Source organism: Anomalospiza imberbis, chromosome 2 (assembly GCF_031753505.1).
Source record: "Anomalospiza imberbis isolate Cuckoo-Finch-1a 21T00152 chromosome 2, ASM3175350v1, whole genome shotgun sequence".
In the NCBI taxonomy this organism is placed as follows: Eukaryota; Metazoa; Chordata; class Aves; order Passeriformes; family Viduidae; genus Anomalospiza; species Anomalospiza imberbis.
The window spans coordinates 21,764,129-21,785,247 of NC_089682.1; the positions used below are offsets into that span (position 1 = coordinate 21,764,129).

At 37.0% G+C, this 21,119-nt stretch overlaps 2 protein-coding genes across 7 annotated transcripts in view; one reads left to right on the forward strand and one right to left on the reverse strand.

Annotated features, from left to right (window-relative positions):
• The window catches only part of STS (steroid sulfatase), a 110,155-nt gene extending 90,893 nt beyond the window's left edge, over positions 1 to 19,262 (reverse strand). For 2 of the 5 annotated variants that reach the window (XM_068180110.1, XM_068180109.1), the window contains exons 1-2: positions 19,142 to 19,262; positions 18,028 to 18,209 (exon numbers count right to left, since the gene is read on the reverse strand). The gene's annotated coding sequence lies outside the window, so the exon portion shown is untranslated. Of the gene's footprint in view, positions 1 to 6,693; positions 6,877 to 8,023; positions 8,155 to 18,027; positions 18,210 to 19,141 lie in introns of those variants that run through there. The other 3 variants (XM_068180112.1, XM_068180111.1, XM_068180113.1) reach the window with 3 other exon arrangements.
• PUDP (pseudouridine 5'-phosphatase) overlaps positions 19,041 to 21,119 on the forward strand; it is a 65,949-nt gene continuing 63,870 nt past the window's right edge. Inside the window, exon 1 of one of the 2 annotated variants that reach the window (XR_010995918.1) lies at positions 19,041 to 19,172. Coding sequence is in view for 1 of the 2 variants with exons in the window: in XM_068180115.1 (XP_068036216.1) it covers positions 19,094 to 19,172 (79 nt within the window). In the remaining variant the exon portion in view is untranslated. The remainder of the gene's footprint in view (positions 19,173 to 21,119) is intronic. The other variant, XM_068180115.1, reaches the window with a different exon arrangement.

The window sequence follows — 21,119 nt, forward strand, 5'->3', positions numbered from 1 at the left end:
TTAGTGAGAAACAGAAAAAAAAAAAAAGCGTTAAGCTTTTAAATTTTAAGAAATGACAAAGTAATATTATGTATAATTGATTATTTTCTGGTATCAGTTTAAGATTTGCTAAATTCTCTCAATTAATTCTTCTCTTACAAGTTGGCAATATCTGTTCAGTCTTTGATGAAAAATAAGTGTTTTTCTGAAACTTTTCATTATATTTCAGTATACATCTTAACTATATACATATATGAAAATCTGTATTTAATTGACTAAAAGTCTTCTCATTGCAAGAAATAAATTTCACTTTATATAAGCTGGGAAAAACATTAAAACAAAGAATCATGTTTCTTAAGTGCAAATAATTATTGAATCTGAATTAAACAGAGATGAAGCCACACAGCCCCTACCAGATCTAAGTTTAGTTTAGGTATCTTTCTAAAATGGTCTCTCAAGAATTTTCTACTTTTATCTCAACTAAATTACAGAACTTAAAAGCAGTATTAATAAATAATAAACTTTCTTTCTGATAGCAATTTATAACCTGAATGGAGTAAAATATATTTTTTGTGATATAATGTCATTATTTTATTTGCAATAAAAATCCTATATAATTAGATACACATATTAGAGCACATACATTTTTACTCTTCTACTGTGTCACAATATTCTACATTAGCCAAATGCTCATTAAAAAGTGTATTTTGGTTATGGGCTCTGGTCAGCAACATAAGAAAGATCTTTGCGATAAAACAGGTAGTAATCTTATTTGCCAGTTATGCACCATCTTCAGAATGAAAAATCTTTTAAAATAAAAAAAAGCTAATCATGAGTAACTAACTACTAGTGACTATGTTATGTCACTTCCTGGAGACTAGGAAGTGTATCCAAACCAATTAAAAGAAATCTTTCTTACATACTTTGAGGGCTTAGCTAAACTCCGCCATTATATTTAGCTTACTTAACAGTTTTGAAAGATGTTGATTCAGGGTTTTTTTAATATACACTGATGTTGAGTGAAATTACTATTTCTGAAAATGCCTTCTTCAAGAGGGTCAAATGGACATGCAGGAGAACTTATGTGACTCAAATTTTGCACTTTAGAGTTATGCAAGTAGATAAGGACTGTAAAGCTCTGCAAGACTGTGACTCTTACACATCAAATTAACAGTTTGGTTACATCCATTTGAATGAACTGGACAACATAGAAACCACAGCTTCATCTCACTGACTGGTTACAAGCTCTTCACCTTTGCCTAACTGCAGCCAAACTAGTCTCCTTTGAGTTTCCACTCATATTCATTGAAGTGTTTTTAAAAAATTTAAATAGAAGTTCTAATTAAAAGTAGTATTGGACTAAAACACAACTTCACCAACACACTGCCTTCATAGGGATAGTGCACAGATCTGAAGGTTGGTATTTAAGTCCTGCTGTAAGTCACTGAAGGGACAGTAGCACAGCTAACAACTAAACACTGAATTTTATTTTCTTTTAATCTGAAAGCAGATTCAAAACCCTTTTCACTGAAATGGTAGCCTTTGAATGTCTATCAGAGGAAAACATGAAACCAAACAGAAAAAAAAGCAAAAACAAGAACCCAAACAACACCAACCAAACCCACCTCTCTCCCCTAATTACTTAATGGAGTCCTCTGGAGTCTGTCAAGATCAAAGCTTTGGATTTTATAACACCATATTCCACTACCTGCAATCACTTTACTAGATAGAGTGGTTTACCAGAGAAAATTGCAGGGAAAAGCCCAGTTAATTTTCTTTGCTACCTAAGGCTAGCAAGTAACACATCAACAAAATGACCTGATATGTTATGCTATTTCCAAAATAATGCTTCCTTTAAAGAAAAAAGGCATTTGAATTTGTTCTCAAAGAGTTATTATTTTTATACCGGTTCTATTGTTATTTATTCTCTCATTATGATAACACTTAAGGGCTCTCAATATTGCTGATTGTACCAGACAGAAAAATAAAGACAAGGCTAAATTCAACCAATAGTGATTTTACCCACGTAGAATTTAACTACCTACATGGCCCACAGCAAATAGACACCCATGATGCAAACCATGATGCAAACCATGAGTGAAAATCCATGTGAATTTACTAATCTTCAATTTAGGCATTTATTCTGAGCTAATTACCTAAGTTTTATTTTTAATTAATAGGAAGATACAAGCACCTTAAGAGTTTTTTTCTTAAGACTGGTATAAAGGCATTTTGGAAGGAATGCTCATGACCTTTTTCCACAGACTAGAAAGCCTTAAAACCTAGTTTAGACTAGATTTATACAAAAATAATAGTTACATGAAATAAATTCCACCCTGATTATGGGTTGCCTGTATGCTGTCAGCATGAAATATGAAAAAAACCCCTTTTTTTATAAAAAACCAGGAAGAGTTCAATTAGTATGATGTACTCTACCAGCCTTACTGGTGTAATGATTTCTTATTCTGTGAATAGTAATTCCTAATACTGGGGACAATTCCTCAGGAGTATTAGTAGCAAAATTTTCCTCCAAGGGATTAATTTAAATATTTTTCCTTTCCAGACTGTATAGCAATATGATGAATATTCTATCTTAAATATTTTATTCTTTCATTACTCTAAAACAAAAGAGACAAGGGGATTGATCCAACAGCAATGATTATTTTATAGGAATATTGGTAATTCTCTAATTGAAGCCAGCTGTAGCCAACGTGTTTAAGTTGCAGTCACAAATCTGACTGGTGAAATAAACTTTATTTTGACATAGTTCTAAAAGAATAGAATTTATTGAAGCAGGATGATGTATCAAGAAGCTCTTGTCAGAGATGACCAGCCAACAGACTGTGAGCTCAGCCCATCTACTCCCTGCCTACTTTCCTACAAGCAGCACACACAAGGCAACCAAAACAACCTGTGACTTGCCATTGATCACTAGATCCTGTTACTTTCCTTCACAAAGTCCTTGTCACAGATGAAAAACACTTCAGTTCCTGATACATGGTAAGAAAAAGTCTGTTACTGTCCATGGGCACTGTTCAGCAAGTCACATGGACAGTGAACATTATGGTCATGACACCACTCACATGTACAAGTATTTTCCATATTCTCCTGATTCCCATCACACCATGGGAAATTCATTTATCCCAATCATGGAACAGTGATGTTCTGTCACATGTGTGTCCTGCCACATAAGAGGCAGAAGAAGAGGTAGGTTGCTTTGACAGTGGAGGGGCACTCCAGGGGATGCCTTTGTGAGGACAGACCAGAAGCTGCTCTGTGCTGAACACAGTCAGTTCCAGCCAGCTCTGCAATGGACCCACTGCAGATCACAGATGAGCCCTTAGGGAAACATATTTAAGAAAGGGAAAAAATATTGGGAGGGAAGGAAGAGAGAGAGAAGGCTGTGAGGAGCAGTGGGAGAGGAGGAAGAAAGAAGAAAAAAGCCAAAGCAGTAGGAAGTGTCTCTCATTGGATCAGGAACGTGCCCAAAGGCACTCTGGCCTGTGGAGCAACAAAGAGTATCATAAGCAAACAGCCAAGCACTGACCACTGCCTTGTGTGCCACCCAGTGCCTCCCTGAAGGGACTGTGCTCCATTTGCAGCAGTAACACAGGAGGACATGTCTAGAGTGAAGGTGTGGAGACTAGGAAAGTGAAAGAGAGGAATCTGAAGCTGAACCTGGGAGAGTGGGAAGAAAACTTTTTCCTGTAAAATTAAATGTTTGTCCTTTCTTTTGTTTTGTTTTGTTTCCCAATACTCCAACTAATTAAACATTTATACTACCTATCAATAAATTAACTTGTATTCCCCAAGTGGTTTTGCCTATTACAGGGATTTTCCTGTCTTCATTTCACCAACTGTTTTCTCACTCGCATCCCTACTAATTTTTTCCCGTATTCCTGGGGAAGGAAGGCAGGGAGTGAGCAGCTGTGAGAGTTCTTGGCTGTTAGCCAGGGCCAACCCACCACATTTAAAATGAAAAGGAATAAATGTATCCAATGGCAAATTACTTTCATTGATTACCAGGAGCCAAAAATTTCCTTGCTGTTACTGAATCCATCTAGATCTAAAAGTGAACTTTTTACCAGGTAGAGAAATGACAAAGCTTATTAAGTAAAAAATAACTTGAAACCAACTGACTTTTGGTGTTGCTGCCATAAGTAGGAGACTCACGGGACATAAACAAAATCTTCTCCTTCCTCTTAATTTGCATGGGTAAGAGACATTAAAAATAGACAAGTAGTGGCTTATTAAAGACCAAGCTCCTTCCCTACAGTTTCTAAAACCGGAAAATCTGGTTTATGTTACCTTTGTCCTACAACTAATATTCATGGAATGCTGTCCTCATTCTGCAAATAGTTATGAATTAAATTGTTTTTTTTTAACAAAAGTCATTCTAGCAGGAAAAAAGTGGGTTTAAACAAAAAAAAAAGTATTTTCTTTTTTAAATGAGGCAATTTAAAAATGAAATTACTCTCCCCTACTTTTAAATATGAAAAATAGCCTGTTTAACACTTGCAAGGTGAAAACAATCCACTCTTTTTGTTCTTTTAGTCTGGGAGATGTTTTACTGCATTGTTTTGACTTGAGTTAAAAGATTAACTCTCAAATTACCCAATTTTTAGCAGCTAATGCAAAATTAAAACAAAGATAATTGCTTTATGCATTCACCATTTCTATTTTCCCCACAAATAACATAATGAAAAAAGAACTTTAGAAAAGGGGAGAGGAGGGGAGTAAGATGGTAAGTAATTTTCTAACTACCTTTAATGATGAGGTACTCCACTAGCATTATTCACTAAATAATAAAAGTACGAAACAGCTTAAAAATAAAATACAATCATTGCAAAACAAAATAGAAAACAATATGTTAGGATCATGAAATTAGGAGGTCTTACAAACCAAGAAAATGTTTACCCTAGAAAGAACATTTATGCAATTAAGAAAAGAAGGATGATGAGCTGCATAGTGGCTATATAGCAGTCTGATTGCAAACTACATAGATCAAGAGTCTACTAAAAATGTGGCAGACAAAAGGCAAAGACATTTACAAAACAAGACATATACACATTAACCAAATCTGTATCCCAATTCCAATGATTTGATCATTTACCAATTTCAATAATTCTACAAAAGAATAACTGACTTTCCCATCAATTAAAAACAATTGTGTCTATACTTAGCTTGGCAAAAATATTTGAGGGATAGACTTTATAAACATCATAGTATTAAGTAAAAATTAAAATGAATGTCTTAAAATGAATGATACCGAAACAGAAAATTATTCTGAGACAAAAAATATATGTCTACAGCACAAGAAGAGGTTAAGTGTATTCTTAGAAATAGACAGAAAATAAAAATACCTGAATAAACTGTAGAAATGCAAATATTGTAGTACAGCAATACAGGAAAAACAGCAATTTAAGCCAGAGTTATCTGGGTTTGTTCTGTCCTGTGTAAGTAGGAAACTCTTGCTCCTTCCCTTCCTTCCCCCCTCTTTTTTACTCTAGTTATTTACTCCTTGATTACATAGGAACTCTATGAAACTTGTAAATTCTTGCTGTTAAAACAGAACGGAATTTTTTTGCATATAGGAGCTGAGGTAAAATCCCAACATGACAAAACAAAAATTATCAGTAGCTCAAAACTATAGGAATTTATTTAATTTTTACCTTATCTTGTATGACATTTTAAAATCATAAATAAACTAAAAGGTATTCAGAAAGGCATTTTTCTATTTTCTTATGGTACACCTTTTCTTGTCGTACACCAGCATTAGCTTTTCCATTAACATTTGAAAGTTTCTCAGTAATAGCTTCAGGGGTCTCATTATCTTTTTGGCTTGGTCTAGAGCATGCTGCCAATATTTATGGCAAATAACATGCTTTTCCAACTGTATGAGGATGTTTTTAAATAAGTTTGTAAGAAAATATGTTTTCCTTTGCTTTGTGCTTTTAGGTACCGCACAACCTTATGTTTTTAAAGGATGGATTCTGTTCATCAATGAGAAAGAATGTATCAATTCCTCTGTTCAAAATGCCTTTTTTCAGGACAATACTTTACTGCTATTATTAAACAACTGCTATACTAGAGAACATACCCAGTTGTCTATTATAATAATAGAAGACCTGGAGATATGATGCTAAGAGTTACTCTTGTAAGTGACTAACCCATGTCAATAGCTTCTAGTTTTCTTCATCATAATAGTCAGTTCTGTCAGCAGTGCAGAATATAAACAATAACAGAGAAAAACAGATCTGTTTGAGATCTGTACCCTACGATTTCCTTATGAGTATGGCTAGCCATCTTATTCTTTAGTATAGTAGACAAAAAGAAGCGGCCATTTTTGCACCAAATTTGAAATGTTGGCCCAGGTTGTAAAAAAATCCAAAATCAGTGTCATTGTATACCAGAAGCTGTTCAAACTTGTGTGTGTTCAAAGCCTAGAGTGCCATAGTCACAATTCTTGTTAAGCACTTCTTAAAAAGCAATCTCAATTGTCCTGTAGTCCTGCTCTCAACTAAACTTCTCACCTAAACTACTTTTATTTCATTCATCCTCATCCCCAAACTTCCACTCATACAATCAAGAAGCCAACACACAAACTCTTCTGCAATCCTAATCTTTCTAAACCATGCTCTACCCTATTTCAAATCCCTTCTTACTCAAGAATCCCATATCACTGTGACATCGATGTAAACTGAGGCTAAATACCTTTTGGATGCAGTGGCTTGACTCCTCCAATTCTGCTTGCCCAGGTGCTGCTATTGTCACTGCCTCTCTAGCACTAGTCACTGCTCTCAAAGCTGCTGTGCCTCGCTGCCTGCCTCCTCCATGACTTCCCTCAACACGGGCTCTTCCTCGGGCCAGCAGCACACAGTGCTCCCTGCTGGCAACTGGGGCCCACTCTGTGCTAGGGCAGCCTCAGATGTTGGACGGACGGGGCTTTAAACACAGATTTACTAAAATCCACCTACACAGCATCCTGAGGGCAAAAGCAAAATACATGTTTGTGAGAAAACAGGATGTATGGAATACATATTATTAATGAGTCATTACAAAACTGCATAGCAAGTAATATGTATGGTCAGATTCTGCTCCAACACTTGTTTTGGTTATACAGGCTTCTCTTTCATCTTCCTTCTTCTTGTCTCAGTATGGTTGCCCAAATGTAATTTTTTTCTTTAAGTCTGGCAGATACAACCTATCCAGAAATGATGATTTTTTCTTACGTTTTCCCTTTCTCTGTTACTCTTTGTCATTCTCTATCTCAGAGATTCCTCTTACAGATACTCTCCCTTCAGTAGCTGTGTTTACTCCCAGTTTGAACGTTGAATGTGTATGAGGTTACAAAGGAAAATATTAGATATATTTATTATCCCTTTAAAAGTTAACTTCCACCTTTGAACTGAATGGACTTTTTCAGATTACACACACTACACATGAACCAGTCACTTCAAAACTACAAGCTTATTTCAGAACTTACCCCCCTCCAAAACTATTTAACAATTCATTTCCATTTGATCCTTGAAACAGACTCCATAATCAAAATTACATACACTTTTAACATTACTTTTTAAACACCCAGAGCTTAAGTGCTAAGAAAAAACTGCTGTGGCACAGCTGGAGAATCTTCCAGTTCATAAAGACCCTGCTTTCTGTTTTCTTCAAAATGCTTTCACAATTAAAGTAATGCTTATACTCTTTTTAATCTGTTCAAAGCAGGGAATGTTCTACTCCATTGCAATACCTGATAAAAAAGTGCATTCTGTTACAAAATAATTTGCCACTATATTTGATAGTATCTTATAGACATGAGTGTATGGTTTCAGCAATCGCTTCTACATTGTAAAAATACATTGTATTAAGTTAATGAAGAAAAGACAACACTGAATATGTTATTATTTCCCATAATTGCTAACTTCCTGCCATGAAGAATTTCTTTGAGCTGTGAAAGAATATGAACTCTAACTATACATTACCCCAATGTTTACAATATAAACTATATATAAGTGACAGACTTTGGGCAGAAAGGGTGATTTACCTTGCAGCACGGAATTGTTTCAGTTTTTGCCTCTCCTATGCAAACAAGATGGCTGTGCACTTATCAGTATATGGGTACAAAGTCCAGTCATGTGAAGTGAAACAGAAGTGTGGAGGGGAAGAAGGACAACACTGAAAAAAATAATTAATACAACACTGACAGGATTTATTGATAAGACACGGCTTCACTAGTACAAAACAATTTCAGCATGTTCTCATAATGGCTATATTGATATGCCTAACCAAGATGCTTGTTTTAATTTGTTAGTGAAGACCTCCTGTTGGACTTTTTCATGCATTTGCACTGTATTTTTGGAAAATATTATAGATGGATAGTGAGATGACTGGTTCTCACAATTAAGGGATAAAAATTGTGTGAATATTAAGAGAAGCTTTATTGATCTATAGTTGCATTATTGTAGTTTGTTGTTTAGATGTCCTCTGTTCTCCCCATAGTTCCCTTTTCCACCCCTTCTGTATTGTTGCCATCAGACAGCCTGAGTTGTCTAGGACAGGTAGAAGGAAGGTGTGCACAAGTGCCCCTTACATGGAACAGTTGGGAACAGAAAAGCTTGTTGGTGGAGGGGCATGGCATGACACCACCTGACCCTCCAATCAAATTGCAAAAAAGCAGACTCCACCGATGAACGGCAAAGAGTTGACTGACAGACTTTGGGAGGGGTCAAGGTTCGCTGATGCAACCCCCAGAAGTATAAAAGACTGAGCATCCATCTTAAGGATGAACCGGCCACGTGGTGCGCACAACGGCAGTTCCCAGTGCTGCAAATTTTTCCTTATGTAGTCCTTTTGTTGTATTTTTGTTAAGGCTTAATAAACCTTTTAAATTTTCAAAGTGAGCAGTTGTCTCTTACGGAAAAAAAGGGCTATGCCAGAATCTCAAGTACATTTCTGCCTTCTGTACACATGGGAAGCATTCCTACATAATATCTACATAGCAATTTTATACAAACTACACTGAAACACCTTTTAAAGTATAATTTCAGATGAGCATTTTTCAAACTTTTCCATTGGAGGCACAGAGTATTTTGAGATTCTCTGTTTATAAATACCATGCACTATAGCCCATCCTGGTTTCTTTAATACGCATTGTTTTAGAAACCATATGTGCTCCCAGAAATTGACTGCTTCCAGAAAGCCCAAGGACCCTAACACAAAAAATCATTCATTAAATTTCAAAAAGTCCTACCTAGTTGACATATTACCTTCCTTCTCAGCTATTGTCCTCCTCACCCCAATTTATGTATTTGTCATGAGGAAATTTGATCAGGAAGAGAAAGATGGATGTCCAAAGATGTGTGATAACCACTGCTGATGAGACTTAACAGAATCCAAGCCTTACAACCTAAGTATGAAATTTTACTTTTCTTCCAGGCAAAACCTAAGAGCTCACAATGACTGCAAGAAATCAAACTGAACCAAGATTTTTAAAGAGCTGCCTAAATGCAAAGTTGAAGTTACATTTTTCTGTGGTTCAGGAAATCAGTACAGCTTGTCCTGAGCTTTCCTCTGCATTTTTCCTCTGTCTATTTTAAAATAACATTCATCTTTAACAACTTTGAAAGAATTTTAAATTACCAACCTTTTCTCTATCTCAAATGCTGGTAGGAAATGCTAGCCGTATCTTAAGCCTTTGAAAAACTGCACTATTGTCTAGCATTTATTCAAAGCTTTAGTAAGTGAATATAAAAACCATTTTTAAAAAAATCTTGTCAATCTCTCTAAAATAAATAGCTAATTACTTTTTAATCTCTTTAATTATATTTTTAGATTAATAATATTTTAGAAGGTATTAAAAAAACCCTATATATGGACAAAAGAAGCAGTACTAGAGATACAACAGATGAGAAGCAACATCCACTGACAAAACACATTTCTTGTGTACATACACTGCAGCTCTTAAATGCATAACTACTTACAATAAATTTTATTAAAATATATTATTATTGACATTAATTCAAAACCTTATGATTATGTAAATTAGAAGAAAGTAATGATAAAACAAGGGTATGTATGACAAAATATAGATAAAATTAATGAAAAGCAGACTTGTCTATGTGAATTAGCATGACAATTTAAGGCATTTGATATGGAAAACCAAAATGCAGTGTATAAAGACCTATTCATTCTAACTATAACAGTATTCAAAAAATTACAATGAGGTAATGAGTGTAAAAATAAACATCCTCTCATATCCAAATTTGAGTACTGAATGAAGACTGAATAGAGGGGGGCTGTTTGTTTAGGTTTCTTTTCCGTGTTTGATTAAATATCACTAAAGGGTGCTGAAGTGACAATTAGTTGCTGATTTCAAAGCTTAAGCAGGACTGAAAACTGAAATGCCAGCAGGGAGTCTGCATTTAGGCATGACCAACAGAGCGCTACGTCACCCAGTAATGTATTCTCCAATGATTCATGTTACTTAATGGATTATATTCTCCATTTTGGACAACAGGTGTTTTTTGTGGTTTGGGTTTCTTTTTCCACACAGAAACACAGTTGGATATGAACACAGAGTCCATTTTTTTTCTTTTATAATATGTTAGAAACATTTTTAAGGCACTTGGGACTTCCTGTCACAAATTGGGAGTCAGTACCTAGTGATTTATTTATGAATGCTCATATGTATAAAAGAGTTCAATTCATTGAACTGGTAAAGGAAATTATGGTTTTAATTAGTGTTTGGGATGAAAAGGAGGAAGAAGGATGCATGATTCAATTTACTGGAATTTAGTGGTAAAGTAGAGCTGCAGCAAGACAGACCCTTTGTTTCAGCTCATCAAAACATCTCTGCTGAAGTCTTAGAAGTTTAGGATCAAACTTTACCACACTACTACATGTTCATCTACCATGTACAGTACAATGTCTTGGTAAAAACAAAACATGATACACTGCTATCTTAGCCTGCCTGGATGTTGGTGCACATGTAAATGCTTCTGCTCCCACATAAATCTAATACAAACCTGTATTTTACATAGATTCAAACGAAACATAGCAGCAACAGAGCTAAGATGAAACAAAGGGTATTTGCTAACTTCTCTTATCATAGTGAAATCCAAGGAATAAAGCTAATTTCAAAGGATATTTTTGAAAGACATTTACCCAGAATTTAAAGATAACAGCTTTGCTGTTCTAGGGACTATGTAAAAATTGGGTTATAGGATTCTAGAGAACATTAAAATCCTTCAGTGAGAAAAGATGCTTAAACTTCATTCTTTAGCTTATTCCAAAAAAACATTGGCAAGTTTCCCTTTGAAAATTGTGTAGTCATGTAGGTATCTTGATAGAAAGTCATTGCATGAACTTGTGAAATCTGTGGATTGCAGAGGACTTTATACAGGTCTGAGGAAGTCCCAAAAGCTTTTGTACATAGAACTCTATGACACTGTCTAAAGGTTTTGGTCTAAAGGTTTTTTTAATGGTTTTGATTAACTTTTGTTAAGACTTACATATGGGAGTTTAGCTGGAAGAACGTGTTGGTTATGCCATGCAAGAATAAAGATGTAGGTTTTGTAGTTGCTATAACCATAGTTTCTGACTATCAAATAATACTGGTCTAAGCTACTGCGAGTCATAAACAGAACATGATTTTTTAACAAAGATGAGCTTAAAACAGGTAGGAAAAATATTTTCATTTGATCTACAAGATAATTTATTTTATTTCCTGGATGTGATGAAGTCAGAAAAAGCATATGGATATTCATGTCCCCACACTTTGTCAGGTCCTTCAAGAATCAACAATCATCCAAATACTGAAAAACTGAAATCAGGCAAGGTTGTACTTTATTTCCACCAACTTCAGAAAGTTCACCTAGTTGATGCTTGGTGACAAAAATGACACATCCTGAGTGAAGCTCTATGCCCTCTGAAGCCTGTAGGCTTTCCTCCATGATCTGCAACTCCAGAATACACCCTAACCATGCCCCATTTCATGACCACAACAAAAGCCTAGTCTTGGCATGGCACATTAGGATATACAGCCATCTTAATATTAAAAGTCTTGTTAATAGCTTTTGGAAAATTGCACTAGTCTAATTTTTCCAGATGAGAGCATAACTATTAGCATAAAAAGGAAAAGTCAGTGAAAAAAAGATTATGAAGCCAGGCTGTCAAACATAGTCATTAATATAATACTTATTCTGTTCTGCTTGTAGCAGTCACTGGTCTAAATGACACATACAACATTTGAAACAAGGATACAACAATTCATCCTGTAGCACAGATTCTTGCAGATATCTGCCTCATTAGGCTTGCAAGATAGTAGTTTTTCATACTTAAAAATGCACAAAAAGATTTTAAACTGCATGAAGAGGTAATAAGTTCTTAATGGGCTAGAGATACTGTCCCTGATCTCTTTCACTGAAGCATGATACTGACTCCTCTTGATTAGTGAAACTACATATAGAAGAGAACCATAAAGAAAATATTAAATGGGACAAACAGCAACAAAAGTTTTGAGCTTTTGGCTTGGTACAACATGGGGAACAACCTGACTAATCGGTAGTAAAAATCAAACTATGGCAAAGACAGTAATTCAGCTCTTATGTTAATTCAGAGGTGTTGATCTATCTGGTACTAAGAAGGCAGTCTAATAGCAAAAAATGACTTTCTATTTGTCATTTATAAACCTCACAGCTACAATAAATATACCCAGATGCTGGACTTCTCTAAGGATACAGAAAACCTAAAATGCTGAAGAACAATCAAAATACTAAAAGCTTCAGAAAACATAACTTACAACAACAGATTAAAGAAATTAAATTTGTAAAATAAAAAAAAAGAAGAGGAAAAACACAGGATGTCCTAGCAGAGCAAAAAATTCACTGAAATATTCAGAAAATTTTAAGCATAATGTTTGGACAGATATTTTAAGCCTATACAATTCTATTGCAAATAATTCATCTAGATCTTGAACATCTCTTGTGGTCTTACCTATATGTAAGTACATGAAATGGAAATATAGGACTCTTTCAAACCTCCAGAGTCAGTGCAAGCAATCATTCATCTTATAGAAATCAAGGTGAAATGTTTGAAATTACCTGATTAAGTGGAGCTAGCTGTCTTAGGGAAAAATGTCAGGGCCTGATTGGCTTGACAATACTTGACCTTCATTGCATTCTTCTAGGTATCCCTAATATCTAACCATCTAACTGTATCAGTATTTAAAGTGGTGTTCCTTGTTTTTTGAACGCAAGTGTCTGTTACTGGTCTTCTACAAAGAACATTTCAATTGAAAGTCTAAAATGAGAAATAAAGCATTTCCTTATCTGTTTTGTTACAATACACTGAATCTCACTCCTTAAGATAGGTAAACCTGAAGCTGAACCTAAAGTAAGTGGTCAGCCTAGTGATGGAACTATTTCCTCACCCAAAAATTATTCAATGCCTTACATAGTAGTGGTCACAAAACCTATTTGCCATTGCCTGTACACAAGAGCATGTTCTGAGGTATACTACCAGTACATTTGTGTGTCTGCACACGGGAGAAGGAGAACAGGGCAGTAGCTTCTGGGGCAAGAGAATTCAAAAAATTGCATTATGACTGGGTTGGGAGGCACACTAACTCCAAGAGCCAAAGAAGTCCCAACTCCCACAATAAGGAACAGCCTGGATGTCCAATACAATTCTGCTGCAATGGGGACTCAAGAAGCTGGCTAACTCTGCTTGGCATTTCCCCTTCTCCTCTCTGCACCATTTCTGCTTCCCGATCAGAGCTGCTTTTTCATACGTATCAGTACAGTACTATTGCTTTTCTGCCTAGATAATTCTAGAAGCTGAGAATCACTGCAAAGAAAGAAAGGTCACAGTACTGTACGATACCTGGCCTCCAGCTGCCTCCCTGCACTTCCCAGGCTGTCAGCCTGTTCTTCCTGATCATGCAGCCATTCTGGGCTGAGTGTCAGCCAGTTCATTTATTTCTATTCAACTCTTCTGGATAGATACAAACTTTTAAGGGCACACAGCCACAGAGTAGGCAGAATGTCTGAGCTCTGGAGATTCAACTCCACAGCTTGTTGCATCCCAAACAGGGAACATGCATATAAAACCTGAACATGAAGCACCATTACAGATCAGTGGAGTTGAGACCTTGTGGCCCTGAGAATCACAATTCCTCCTTTCTCTTCTCCATCTGAAGATCTAATTATTACAGCCTTTGAAAAGTTTGAGCTTAGGAACCCAAGGCTGAAAGGGACCACTGGAAGGGTGACTGCATTCAGTTTCACCTTTATTGCCAGCAACCAAGTGATAGATGACTTGCTCAGAAAGGTTCACAGAATGTGCATTCCACACAACAGCAGAAATACAAAACTTTTTGATTAATCCGTTACAATCAAACTGTAGTAAAATGAACAAAAAACCAATTAAATTCACATGCAGACAAGACATAAAACCAAGTTAATAACAAATATTTTAGGTTCCAGTAACAATGGGAAGTTAGACAAATAAATGAAAGCTACACCATAACAAAAAAAATGTTACAGCAAACCCATATCACAGGAAAAATAAAGCAGGATACAATACTTCATATCATATCGGGGGATGCAATCCCTTCTGTTCTAATCTTTCTCAGAGTTTAAAGCTGAGCAGGACCTATCCATTAGGTACTTCAGGATTTTCATTACAATGACACTGCTAATTACCTGAACAGATTGCCTGTGTGCAGCCAATATTTTATTAGAATACCAAAAAGTATGTCATCATGCTAAGTCACAATCCATAAAGGAGACCTTAACAAAAGCAATAATGGCCCTAAAGTATGATATTAAGGTTTCCTTTCCCAGCTTTAGAAACGTTGTTCTGTTGTACAATCCCAACAATAAATACAGCAATTGGCATCTAAAAATGAACAGTGCTTCATCTAAATTTACTGAGATGAACACATATGAGTAACACATATCTTCATTCTCCTGCAGCATAACACATCATCTTCCTTGCCTTTGTAACTATCTCACTTGTAACTGGTTGTCAATATCAAAATCTAGAAAACAGATGGCTCTCCTATCCCTGCTTGCTTGGCTGAGAGAAGACACATGTGATTGATTAAAAGAGCATATACACCCTTTTAACTTATGTAATCAATAGAATATGACCTAGATCAGGAGTTCTATGGTACTATTTAATTGCTTTAAGATATATGGTCATCTTCCATTTTGTACCTATAAAACATGAACTGAAACAATACAATTCATCTAATTCATAATCTTATGGTGAAAAGCTCATGTTTGGTGATATCCTTCACTGAGAGGGGCTTAATTTTCTGAAGGCTTATAGGCTTAACTATAGCAAGTGTTGAGAATCTCAGCTGATACCTGAATTTACATTTAATTCTAAATAATTCCAAGTAATTTGTTACTAATAGTGGGTTTAACAGCTGTTTATGTAAATCATTATGAAAGCTTTTAAATTACTAGATTTATTCAAGTCTTTCAATTCTTTTTTAATATTCAAACCAAAACAGATTATAATCTGTTTATCCTCTTTGTCAAGGTGCCTGCAGGAAAAAAAAAAAATAAAGTCAGTCCTTTCTGTGTGAAACACATAGTGCATGATGCTCCTATGAATGGCATAAAAAACAGGGAAGTGAATCCGTGCTTCAAGAACAATATGAAATAGTGAAAAAGGAAACTTTTTTTTTTCAATAAAAAATTATTGAATCAAATGTATTACCTATGAAAACAGTTAAGCATATTCTGAAGCTTTTACTCTCCAAGAAAGAACTCAGTCACATAAATTTCAGTGAAGTACAAAACTTCCAGCCTCAAAGCAAAGAAAATTCAAACAAATATAGAAGTTAAAAAATGGTTAAGAGGACTTAGAACATAAAACACTGTGTTGTGTACTTAAAAACCCCACAGAACCTGAGTATTTTCACTTTATGTCACATTCAAGAACCAAAGAGATTTTAACATATTATTAAAAAACCAGAGAAAATAGGTTTGTTTGGCATTAATTAGGGCTACCTACAGGCAGCTAATTTACAGGTGTTTAAAAACCTGGACATCCAGATATATATGTACCTTACAACAGCATATATCTGTTTGGTTTATGCCCAGATAGCAACATTAATTTTAAAAATTTACATGAAGTTAAAATTGTGTTCTTCAGACTTTCCAGGATTCAAGTCTAGTTACAGAATTACATCTTAGTTATTACATCCAAGTTTGTTCTTCTAAATAGGCATACATCAGGTTTGTAGGAATATAATTAATTACTGGTGTTCATAGTTACTGCGCCTCAACTACAATATGCTTCCCACAACTCTAAAGTTACTGAAATCCTCATAACTCAAAGCCAGCTTCAAATAAGTAACAAAAATAGTAGCAAACAAAATAATCAATTCCACAATTCTTAATATCAAAGTCTCAAAATCAAATTTTCACTCCCTTTCAAGAAAAAAAAACCCAACAACAAAACCAAATACTACTGGTGAGTCATTAGATACAGATATTTAAGACAGCTCAAACAAAACTTAGATCAGCACAATTTCTTACTTATGTATCTAGAAAATTATGCTCCACCATGTTGCTTGGACTTTACTAAATTTCATTCTGTTAGTAAAAATACTTAATTATGCAGAATAAACCTCAACAGTTTTCTCTCTTGGGAAGATTTTCCTGTGTTTGAACACAGCTTTGAAGAATCAAGTAAGCTAACATCACACTGATTATCACTGATGAGCCAGAGCAAAGGAAAGCAAATTGAGGTCATCAGCCTGTCAGCAATGTGACACTCTTGAAACGTGTACCATAGGATTTATAACCCAGACCATTTAACCCTAAAAACGTTCAGCTTCTGTATTACACTTTTAATTCTGTGGGCTACTTTCACATAGATTGCCTATGACTTATTTCCACTTTAAATATTCAAAAGTTTTGCAAGACCCTTGTTTTCTCAGATGAACTGGGCATTTATATGATAAAAGTAGTGATATTTGCCCCTTTTTAGGAGCTAGAAGCAATGGAAGTTGTGATCAAATACTTTTTCCTAATTAGAACAATAAATCAAGGTAACAAGAAAAATCTACATCTGTTGAGTAACAAATTAAGGTTTTACTCTGTCACCATATATACAATTAAAAACCAGATTTTTAGAATATCTGCTAATTAGGAAGTTAATAAATCTACCTCAGGTACCATTGTCATACAACATCATTACCCATTTTCTTTAAGTATTTGTCTCATACAGCAGAATCACCTTCTTTCTTAGGACAGCACAACACTAACATTATAATTATTGAAATTACTATTTTTAATTCCCTTTAAGAGGTTAACACCTTTTTTGACCTACTGTATTTATGATTTTACCTCTATTGATTCTAGCTATGCTCCCACCTAAGTGTGCTACAAAAGAAACTATAAATGTTTGCTGGAAACAAAACTGGAATATTGACTTGTTGCACAGTGTTTATTGCAGAAACAAAACAGCTGTAGGCATTTTTAACACTCGTATATTGTAAGGTTACAAAAAAAACCCCTCAAAGCTCAGGAGACATTTTCTTAAATCTACACAGGAACCCATTTCATGACTACACACGGAATTTTTGAAAGACATTGAAGGTACTGTGCACAATCCTTCTCCTAGACTACACAGACAGGGCCTAAGCAGCATTATCATTACAGAATGAGACAAGGTAAAAAAGAGAAAACCAACCCAAAACTCAAAAAACATTTTTTGAAAGTCAAGTTTTATTATTCAAAAGTTACAAGTAAAGGCCAAGGATGTTTTATTTGTCTTATTTCCCAAATAGGAGAAGGTGTCAGGAGAATTCTGTGTCATATGTCACATAAATGTAGGGTGAATGTACTTGCAAGGGATAAGTTTTGGGGGTAGGTAAGATGCTTAAAAAGCCTATATTAAAATTCAAATGTAGCTATGCGACACCTACAGTTAAGGCTTTAAAAGCCCCCACTAACTTGCGGAAATGGTGAAGCATTGCCAATTCAAATGAAGGCACTGTTAGGAAAAAGGAATTGCTGCCAGGCCTACCCACAAATGAGACAGGACTCCCCCCCTATGCGAATCTGCAACTAACCACTGCCCTCACACAGAACAGCACAGGAGTACACATCTTCAAGCCAGTATGTCACCTTGGGAGCCTGATACAGCTCTTTTCATGTCTGCTTCTGCAACTGGTGATTCAATGATCTTGATGCCCAGTGGAGAGTTACCTTCATGAAAAAATACAAAAGGGAAAACTGATGAGGTAGGTGCTCTCTTTCCCTCCCAATTGCCCAGTAAAAATCCGATGATGTGCCCATGCAGGAAGATTTTATTTCAACTTAGGAACAGTCTTGTTTCTTGAACTTCAGAACTTCTTGAATGTTTCAGAAAAAAAAAAAAAAAAAAAAACAAAAACATACAACAGCCAAACCATCTTTCAATTAACCATTCTTGCACTCAGCAGCCTGTAAGAGATAGATCTGCTCCTTCCTCACAGATTTTTATCTCTCCATTACTTTACTCTTCCCTCACAGTTTTCGACAGATTCACATCTTTTTGTTTCAACTACAGTCTGGTGTAATAGTAGCCCTGTAAGTCTCTACACAGGCAAACAGAAGAGACACTGTCTAACACATCAACTTGAAAGCAGCTGTTCTGTATTTCCAGCCAGCAGCACCAAACAGGATTTAGGAATCACAAAATAGGTCTGGTTGGAAGGGACCACCGTGGGTCGTCTGGGCCAGCCTCCCTGCTTAAGCAGGGTCATCCCAGAGCACACTGCACAGAATTGCATCCAGACGGTTCTTGAATGTTTCCAGAGAAGGAGACTCTACAACCTCTCTGGGCAAGAAGCGCTGTTCTGCAAGAGAAGAGGTCCCAAGAAGAGAAATGGACTTTGCTTAAAAAAGTAGAACAATGGACTTTGCTTAAAAAGTAGAGCAAGACAGAACAAAGATCCCGCAGGCCCGGCCCAGCCCGGCCCGCCCCGGGTGTTGCTATAAACCGCCGCAGTACCCCGACCTCCCCGTTAGGTTCCCGGCCTGGCCAGTCTCGCACCGCACGGGCTCCATCAGCCTCAGCTCCGGCTGCGCTCCGCCTGCCCTGCCTCGCCATGGCCGCTTCGTCCTCCTCGGCGGCCGCGCTGCGCCCGGTCACTCACGTGATCTTTGACATGGACGGGCTGCTGCTGGGTGCGTAGCCCGAACCCCTCTCCCCTCCACGGCCAGGTCCCCGCTCCGCTCCGCTCCGCTCCGCCCCGCGCCGGTGGATTCCACCGCGCCGGTGGATTCCACCGCGCCGCCAGACCCGGCCCGCCTGCCCCGACAGCGAGGGGCCGTAGCTGGCGGCGGGCAGCCTGTTTCCCTTCCCTTTCCCCTCCGCCTCCCGCTGTCTGAGCCGCCCAGGCCGTGGCTGCTCATTCACCGCCTCCTCGCTGTGGGCGAGCAGCCAGAACGCCCCGGGCGGCGCTGCTAAAACCAGAATGAAGGGATTAAAGCAACAGGAAACGAGTTAATTCCTTCTGCTTCCGCTATTTGCTGCCTTGCGGGGGCAGATTTCGCCTTAAAGTAACAGACCTGGGGCTGAGCGTGAAGGTTACTCGCTCTGGCCGGCGGAGGGCTGAGCGAGGTTGTGGTGGCTGTGGGGAGAGCGGTGAGGGGCGGGTTGGGGCTGGAAGCCAGGGAAAGTGGGTATGGAACAGAACGGGCACGCAGCGTGGGGCTGAGGGACCCCCGGGCCGCGCACTGCCAAGGCCGGGAGCAGCGGTTCTGGGACAGCACTCGGCCGCGTTTAGAGCTACCTTCTCCAGCTGATGAGCCTAGAAACCACTCTGATAGCTGTCTCTTAGTTTTGGTATCAGTAGACTTTCTGCTTTGCAGGATTACTCTGTTGCTTGATGCTTCCAGTGCTGCAGCTCGATTAGATCTTGATGTTTGAACAGTCGCTATAGCTAGGGCAATCTTTAAGTCTGCTCTTAACTATTTGCTGAATCAGAACCCTCTGGTGAGGAATAATGGAATATTTTGGCATGTGACTTAGTTTTTGAAATTGTTAATGTGAGTTATCACACAGGAAGCGGTTCTGGATATAGGTGAATTCCTAAAAGGTGTGAACTGGAGGTGTGTTCCTTCTTTCTGCTAAACCTGAATTGTTGCAGTTTCTGGGCAGACAGCTGTGAAATCTGGTGAATTACACTGTGTGTCCAAGAAATGTGCACTTTTCCCTCCTTAGGGGCTATAAGAGGTGAAGGTGATCTACATTTACCTTTTAAAACAAGGTAAATGGTTTTCCTGCTTAAGTGCAGGAATGCTATGCAAAACAGTAATTGACTTGCATTTAGATTTTAGTTGCGTTTTCAACTTTATCACTGAAGTCTCAAATAGCTGGGGATACACACACACACACACACGTGTGTGTGTAATCTTATAATCTAGAACCAGTTATTTTAATTTCATTCTTAGAAGTTTTAGGAAAGCTTTTTTTAGTTACTGCTACTCTTTGTCAGAAGCTGGAAATCTTCACACAGACAATAGTCACCTTAACAGGACAGTATTGATAATGATACATGAATGTGATTTCTTCTTTTTAAAAAAGTTACATATAAAGTATGTATTGTATTTCAGAAATCTTACAGCTGCAAGGAATTAGACTGAAAATACTCTTCAAGTATCTTCCAGTACAGAGGAGTAAAAGTGACACTACCTTGGTGATTTTCATTATGCGCACTTTATTTCAGAGGTCTTCAGTATGTTTCAGCCTCTGAATACTATGAAACCTTTAACATTCTTGGTGAGCCTGTTTGTTTCATGATGAGCAGTGACCACTGGGAGGCAAAAAGGCGGTCAGGAGACTGCTTGGACTTTCCCAAGATCTCTAAATGTTTCAAAAAATATGGAATAATTTTGGGGAAAGAGTAATAAAAGGCATGCACAAATTAGATTCCCTCTGCCCAACCTACCCACTGTAAATCATCTGAATGAGACAAATGTTCATGTTGATGTTAACCTACATAAGAACCCCGTAATTTTCTTACGAAATTTTTTGATGTGTTGCATAGTGTTCATTGGAGGTGATAAAATGAATAACATACATACTTCAAGAAGCTACAGAAATGGCCCAAATGTACTTCCTTTCAAAGA